Raw genomic sequence first — 7,207 nt, forward strand, 5'->3', positions numbered from 1 at the left:
ACATGAGCTACTATGAAAGAACAGAACAAGATTGAATCTGCCAAAAAAATATGCATGAGAGAACCTGGAATATACTATACGCGAAGATGTGTACGCCGAATCTGAATTCTACACTTCTGAAGTATAGTTATACACTCCTCTAGCTATGTATGCAATTTTGACACACAGACTAACAATAGGAGAACTGGAAAACTGCTAAATACCGATCTAAGATCGTCGCCTGTTATTACTATTGTCTACATAGATACTCAGGTGCATTTCTAGTGAACCACGACTGGGGTCGATGTAGCGTTTCATCCTACACTTCGCAACGAAAGAACATCACATGCAAACGGCCTCCATCCATCGTCAGTCATACCATTGTGTACATATCCGTAGTCCTGCAGACAGTATAGTTCAGACAACCCGCAGTCAAAAACATTCTTTAGGAAAAAGAATCTCACTCATCAAGTCATGGACTGAAATGTGCATGAAAGCTACCTTCGTATTAGTTATTCGAGTCGTTTTAGTACTCTATACTTTGTCAGTCTATCCCAGATTCCATACACAAAGACCTTCCGGGAAAATCAGAGGGGCCAGCACTTGACTCCACCTTAAACCCACTACCCTGCCGTTTTCAATCTTCAACCACCATCTCATTGCCCGACTCATCGGGAGTGTCCCATCGTTCTATGCTAAGAGCAAACACTGCACAGTCATCGAATTCAGACCGATCCAATTCCTCGCGATCGGTAAGTTGCTGGCAGATCTTCTGCAGCGGCATTCCGATGTCTATTTTATACCCCAGCTGGTCTCGAATAAAATCATTCTGCTCAACCCGTTTAATCCGGGACCCTGGCAGGAAGTTCACAAGCCCGTCAGACATCATCAGCAAGACAGTCTTCTCCTCCTCCGGGTCAGCAATTTTCACGAAAGACACGTCCGGTATGGAGCGCATAATAGGTTTCTCGCTGTCCAGTTTGAACAGCAGATCTCCCATCGTGCCACCTAGATTGAGCCCACGTCTTGTTGGCACGCTGAGGTCGAGAGGAGTGTAGAAATGGCACACGAGTTGTGGTTGAGTCAGACATCTCTCCTGTGTCTGGACTGCCATGATTGATCAACAGATATACTTGTTGTGCATGATCCTACAGACACAAACATACATTGTGAATACGAACCCCTACCAACTCTATGTTGCTATACTTGACACACACAACTATGCTTACCCGATGTCATTATCACACAGGCCGGTTCTTGGTTTCACTCTGCAGCCCCCGGTACCATAGTAGATTAATTGACCAGGCTTGATAGGTTTCTCACGTCCAGTAATATCATCAACAAGTATACCGCCTAACAATCAAAGATAAGCAATGTCTTGAGTGTTAAGAATGAGTTGTACAACAGGAATATGCCCAGCCTATCACCTTAGTCATCGATAATCACTACGGCGAGCATTGTAACTGAAATACCGGAGAAGTTAGATATGCATCTGCTGCCACGGATGAGACCGCAACCGATACGGGCGTTTGCAGACGCAAGCGAAAAGCAGGTAAAAACATACCAGCCTGAATGATGGGAGTTAAAATATCGCCCCTGCTAAGGTCTTGATCATCCGACGCGAACACAGTGCTCCATTTGAATTGCTCCAACGGCCTGTTTTTATAATACATACAGCAGGTTTTAATTTTAATGCGATTTGATATTTGAAAATGATCGTAAAGTGAAGTGTGCTTAGTTGCATATACCCGGCCAGAACAGGTTCGTTTACAAATCTCAGTATATAAGCTCGCATATGAAAACTTGCAGTATGCAGAACGACACATACCTTGAGATTACGATCGACCGCGAATCCCCTACATTACAATTGACGATATATCCACGGTATATCACATTTACCGCTAGAGTACATCCATCGTCATGGGGGCAACTCTTTGGGATCCCAGTATCAGCTTCATCCTCGACGCCATCGCGAGCATCCGCTTCGGCACTCGCTTTATAAGGAATTGGAGTGGCTTTGTCGGCATCATCGTTCATATGTACCAACACTTGTACATCCTTCACCTCGATCTGCTTGCATCGCTGCAAATACTCAGAGACCCACTGCGCCTCATCAAGTGTGGGTGCTTGCGGTTTGGATTGCGCTTGGAGATCACTCGACGTAGCTGGCGGAAGGCGACTACTTTGGGATGCTTCGAGTCCTTCAGATAGAGGTGATCCTTCATTAAGGTCTCCGGATGGTGGGATTTGCACTTCTAATCGCGCACTTTGAGAGACTTTTAAATCTTCGTTGAGTCCATCAAAGCTCTGGCCTATATGCCCTTCGAGACGATCGGATTGTGAAACTTCGAGCTGATTCGGTCCGTACGCTGGCAATTGAGGCGCTTCTTGGTGCACCGATTGATGTGATGGCCTATGAAGTTCACTCAGTCCAGTTGCTTGTTCATGTACCGGGGCACTCGTAATGCCATTTGATAGGCACAGTTGCCTGTCGTGGCCAATCGCTTCAGGCAATTGTTTTCCAGAGTTTGTCAAGTCAATCGCCTGGCTCTTTGTACCATTTTCGGGAAGTACCTGCCCTCCTAAACTGGGGTGTTTAAATTCAACAACTTCGGGTTCTATAGGTTGGGATGTTTGCTGATGCTCACTACTCGTGTACATTGTGTTACGATCAGCATTTAGAGATAATGTCTCCAGACTAAGCTCTGAGGGGGACTGGACCATGTGCTCGGAGGTATGGGACGAGTGCGGTTCAAGGACATTCCCGCTGTTCACATGAGCGTCAGTGTTCTTGAAGTTGGGGCTGGTAACACCGTCGAGACCACTAGTTGGCGATACTCGTGTCGTGACCTGTGCTATAGATGATGCTTGCCCTGTAGTGCCATTCAACTGGGGTGCTGTCTCGGCGGCGGCACCGGGTTCCATCACACCACCATTAAGAACATTGTATTGAACTGACTTACCTCCAAGAACACCTACTGGAATTTGTTCGTTTCCACAACGTGTGGAGTGAAATTCTTGCCCATCTGCATCACATGCCGACATTTCTTGTCCAGTAGATATATCCAGTCTGTGTGCTTGGTCTGCGACACGGTTTCTAGTATCAACACCACTGGGCATACTCTCTCCGAAATTAGACGCAGGCCTTGCCTGGGCTTCGGCCCAACTTGAATAGGTCGCTGGCGTATCGAGTCCTCCTAAGGCGGCTGCATGGCTGTCCATGTCCATGTCCATTGATGATCGACTTTGGGCCTCTTGCTCTTCTGTTGAGGGGTCTAACGACCTGGTATCGTTTTGAGAGGTAGCCTTCTCGTTGGAGTCAATTGGATTCAATTTCTCCTGTTCGAGGTCAGTTGTTGTGCAGCCGATCACAGCTGCAGGTGACCCTTGCCTTTCGCTGCGACTCTGTTGCACCTGTGCCGCTGTAATACTCGACGGACTCAACCGTCCAGACAGTGGTCCCGCATCAATATCTATTGATTGGGATGCCGGTGCCTCAGAATGGCACAATTGAATCTGCGAGTCCACCAATAAGTTGCTTGGCCGAGATATTTGCCCTCCAGGATCACTCGAACGGGGCAATTGCGCGGGTATACCAACTAATGTGTGAGGTTTCTGCTCGCTGTCGGCACAGTTAACACTTCTTGATGGGGATGCAGGTGCTCTCGAATCGCATGATTGGATCTGCGACTCCGCCAATAGCGTACTTTGGCGAGGCACTTGCTCTCCAGGACTTGATTGGGACACTGGAGCATATGCATCCAATCCATTGAGATGAGGTGCTTGTTCACTGATGATGCAGTCGGTGTCTGAAGTTCGGGATGCTGATGGTTGCGATTCGCGGGAGTTGATCTGTGACTCCGCCAGGAATGTGCTTAACACAGGCGTTCGCTCGCCATGCTCGTTTGCTTGGGGCACTGGCGCTTGTGCTTCTCCGTTTGCGTGTGATAAAGGGTTGCCGATATTGCAGTCGAGGGCCGCTGTTTGGGCTGCTGGTGCTTCTGAGTGGCATGATTGGCTCTGTGAATCTGCCAATGGTGCACTAGACGGAGATTCTTGCTTGCCAGAGTCGTTGGTTTGGGCAGCGGGCGCTTGTAGATTTAATTCGTTTACGCCACGTGTTTGCTCGCTGACGATGCTTGTCGCTTCCATTTCCGCACTATTCGTTAAATATGCTTGCTCATTGCCTTTGTACTTCGTCCAAAGTGAGAACTTTTCTTTCTGCTGAGCCACATACTCCCGGTCCAAGGTCTAGAAACAAACATATAAACAACTAACAGTGAGCAATTGGGACGGAACAGAATCCATCCAAAAATAGTATGCTATATCACTGGCCACTGACCCAACTATATAGACTGAACTAACAATATACTTACCTTGTAGATCTCAGTAATCAACAGTTTGAATCGCCGCCTATGAACCTCATCCTCAAAATCCCACAAGTGTCCATCGGTGATTCCTCTCTCTAGAACTTGCTCCACCAGCGGCAGAATCTTAGAGGTGAAGAATCGTGCAGCTTTCGCTCCTCCATGCCCATCTGCCAATGCCATTACAACGTATTGATGCAGAGGGTTGTGGTGAACCAGCACCTTGTCCTCGGCTTCCTTCTTCCACACCTGCGTTGATGTATAAGTACATACAAAACAGCTCAATGTATGCACATACCGGTGTAGCGGATATAGTATAGACGAGCAGCACAAAACACCAAAATTATATCCATAATAGTTCTGCAAAGATCCATAAAAGTCGTACATCGCACACCATCGTCCTAGCAAAGCATACCTTCATTCTCGACTTTCGGTTTCCAGTGAACTCGTAGCCTTGCTGGATCGCATTACCCCACAGGAACGGCACAGGGAGTGTGTTCCAAACCACGCGCTGGGGCACATCATGCTTCTCAGGCATCTGCACTTGCACCCGATCCCCCCGTTTATCTCGCGTGGTTTCCGCTGTGTGTTTCTTCACCACTAGTCGCGCCGTGCAGGTCGAAGATTTTCGTGCCTGCTTCGATTGCTGCGAAGTTTTCGAGCTCGGCGGCTGAGGAGCCGTACATGTGATTCGTTTCATAGAGTTGTTGGGTCGCTTTCCTTGATTAAACTTATTCTTCTGTATTTGAAGTGCCACTTTGCTTGGAATTGCTTTGGAATGCTGCGATGGCTTCGATCGCTCTGGCTGCTTCGGCTTATTCACGACGCGCTGCATTCAGAAAGTAATCTCCATCAGTACGGCCCTTGGACAAGTACGCAACAGCACCACTGCACGATTCAACAACACTTCGCAACCACCCACCCTTAGGGTCAGAAAACTCCTACGCAAATAGATACTTATCAGCTACGTTCGTTTTGGACCCTTTTTTCTGAGCTTTAGACAGAAATAGTAAAACACATGGGTCCATACCTTGTCGTGAAAGCGCGCATCTGGCACAGTCGGATTTATGTAGCCATAGAGCATATCTCTAGCTTCATTTACAGTAAGGTGTGCCACAGGGACGCCGCAGTTGCCCACTTTCCACATACTAGAGATAGAAGGGCGCTTTGTGCCGATGATGACACCATGCTCCTCGAGAAAGCTCTTAGCATTCTGAAAAACGTGGCAGAAGTATATAATCAGCCGGTATACATAAATGGTAGCAGACAAAATCGTTTGTTTGTATGTGTTCGTCTACGCTCAAAACATGAGCATGTACGATATGTTTGAAGATAAAAATAATTCTTTGTCTTGAAGGCCACAAACGTCCGACCCCATTGGCATCAACATACCATAAGTCGATGTCCAAACGCGTCACCAATTCCCATGTCATATGCCACGATCTTGATGAGATTAACTCGGTTCTGCAGTTTCCCGGCGTGTATCATGAAAGTAGTTCGTCCAAAAACCTCCGCGCAACAACAGCAGCGGATGAATATGGACCCAGGCGCTGGTGACATAATCTCGCCATGAGTTACGGGCGGGGCACTCGAGAACCCTGTGGAGAAAAGTAAGCGCAAGGTTTTCAATAAGGCACAGCCAGCAAAGTCAATGAGACGGGACTTTGAATATCATCTCACACGTGGTGAGAAACATCCCACAAGTGCATGCTCGGGGCAAAATAGCAGGTTCGTGTGTCGGATGTGTGGGCGTGCAAACATACCTTGTCCGCTAGGTGTTGTGCAAACTTCTAGTACCGGCAAGTAGGGAAACATAAGTTTCGCTGCATGAAAGGCCTTGTGTCCTTTGTACCATTCGCCTTGAAGCAAGTCGTTGTTGCGCAAGGCCAAAGGTAATGCCTGAATACCACTCTTCTTAGCTGAATCCTCAGCACCCACAGCCGATGTATTCTTTATCTTATCACCGGCTGCTTTCCCGCCGTTGGTTATTTTAGATCTCGCTACCTTCCCAGACTCAGCTACAAGCCTAGCAACAGCAGCGTTCGCAGGCTTGGGGTTTACGGACGTTTTAACAGCCGAGTTCGTGACGTTGGGCTTTTTAGGTAACAACCCCGACGCGGCCCTAGCCTGGATCCCAGTGCTGGATTGTACGTCCTTCTTATTTTTCGATACACTTGAAGTCTTGGCGGATTTCCGTTTTGATACAGATACAGTTGATTTGCCTGACCTCGAATCGGCCTCGGCTGATTTCACAGTGTCCAACGACAGGCCACTGTAACGCACACCCATCTTGAGTGCGATTGCGGCGGCGATGTCGGAACGATTGGCCTGTAATCATAAACGATACAAATTAAATCCGAATGCAGGGCTTAATTTCGTGGCTGGGGGCACACAGTCATTTAACGTGTCGCGAAAAACATACATACTTAGAAGGTGAATGTTTTCACTATGCACAACGAAAACCATAAAAGAAGAGTTTGAGTTATATAGACCCCTCTGATAATTTTACATAGCATACCGATGAATCCACCTTTGCTTTCGGCTGTTGAGCTTTAACCGACAAGCGACCTAATTTTGGCTTGTCACTCCTGCGTAAACGGGTCAAAATAATGTATGAGTATTTAGAAGTCACATTTTCGATTACATATTAATTTGTTCAGTCGTTTGCGACAATTTCAAATACCGGTGATGACAGCGAATAAAAATATATGATTATATATATATAAATATATATGCATATATATATATATATATATATATATATATATATATATATATATATATATATATATATATATATATATATATAATATATAATATATAATATATATATATATATATATATATATATATATATATAT

The 7,207-nt window shown here is 46.4% G+C and overlaps 1 protein-coding gene across 1 annotated transcript in view; it reads right to left on the minus strand.

Annotated features, from left to right (window-relative positions):
• Window positions 1-218: 218 nt before the first annotated feature.
• SARC_00036 (hypothetical protein) overlaps window positions 219-7,207 on the minus strand; it is a gene marked incomplete at its 5' end in the record, with an annotated part of 10,032 nt that continues 3,043 nt past the window's right edge. Inside the window, 10 exons of the mRNA XM_014306205.1 lie at window positions 219-1,016; window positions 1,209-1,332; window positions 1,544-1,635; window positions 1,808-4,230; window positions 4,356-4,595; window positions 4,762-5,175; window positions 5,377-5,559; window positions 5,739-5,944; window positions 6,110-6,674; window positions 6,865-6,934. Coding sequence (XP_014161680.1) covers window positions 617-1,016; window positions 1,209-1,332; window positions 1,544-1,635; window positions 1,808-4,230; window positions 4,356-4,595; window positions 4,762-5,175; window positions 5,377-5,559; window positions 5,739-5,944; window positions 6,110-6,674; window positions 6,865-6,934 — 4,717 coding nt within the window. The 3' untranslated portion in view covers window positions 219-616. The remainder of the gene's footprint in view (window positions 1,017-1,208; window positions 1,333-1,543; window positions 1,636-1,807; window positions 4,231-4,355; window positions 4,596-4,761; window positions 5,176-5,376; window positions 5,560-5,738; window positions 5,945-6,109; window positions 6,675-6,864; window positions 6,935-7,207) is intronic.

Source organism: Sphaeroforma arctica, assembly GCF_001186125.1.
Source record: "Sphaeroforma arctica JP610 unplaced genomic scaffold supercont1.2, whole genome shotgun sequence".
In the NCBI taxonomy this organism is placed as follows: domain Eukaryota; class Ichthyosporea; order Ichthyophonida; genus Sphaeroforma; species Sphaeroforma arctica.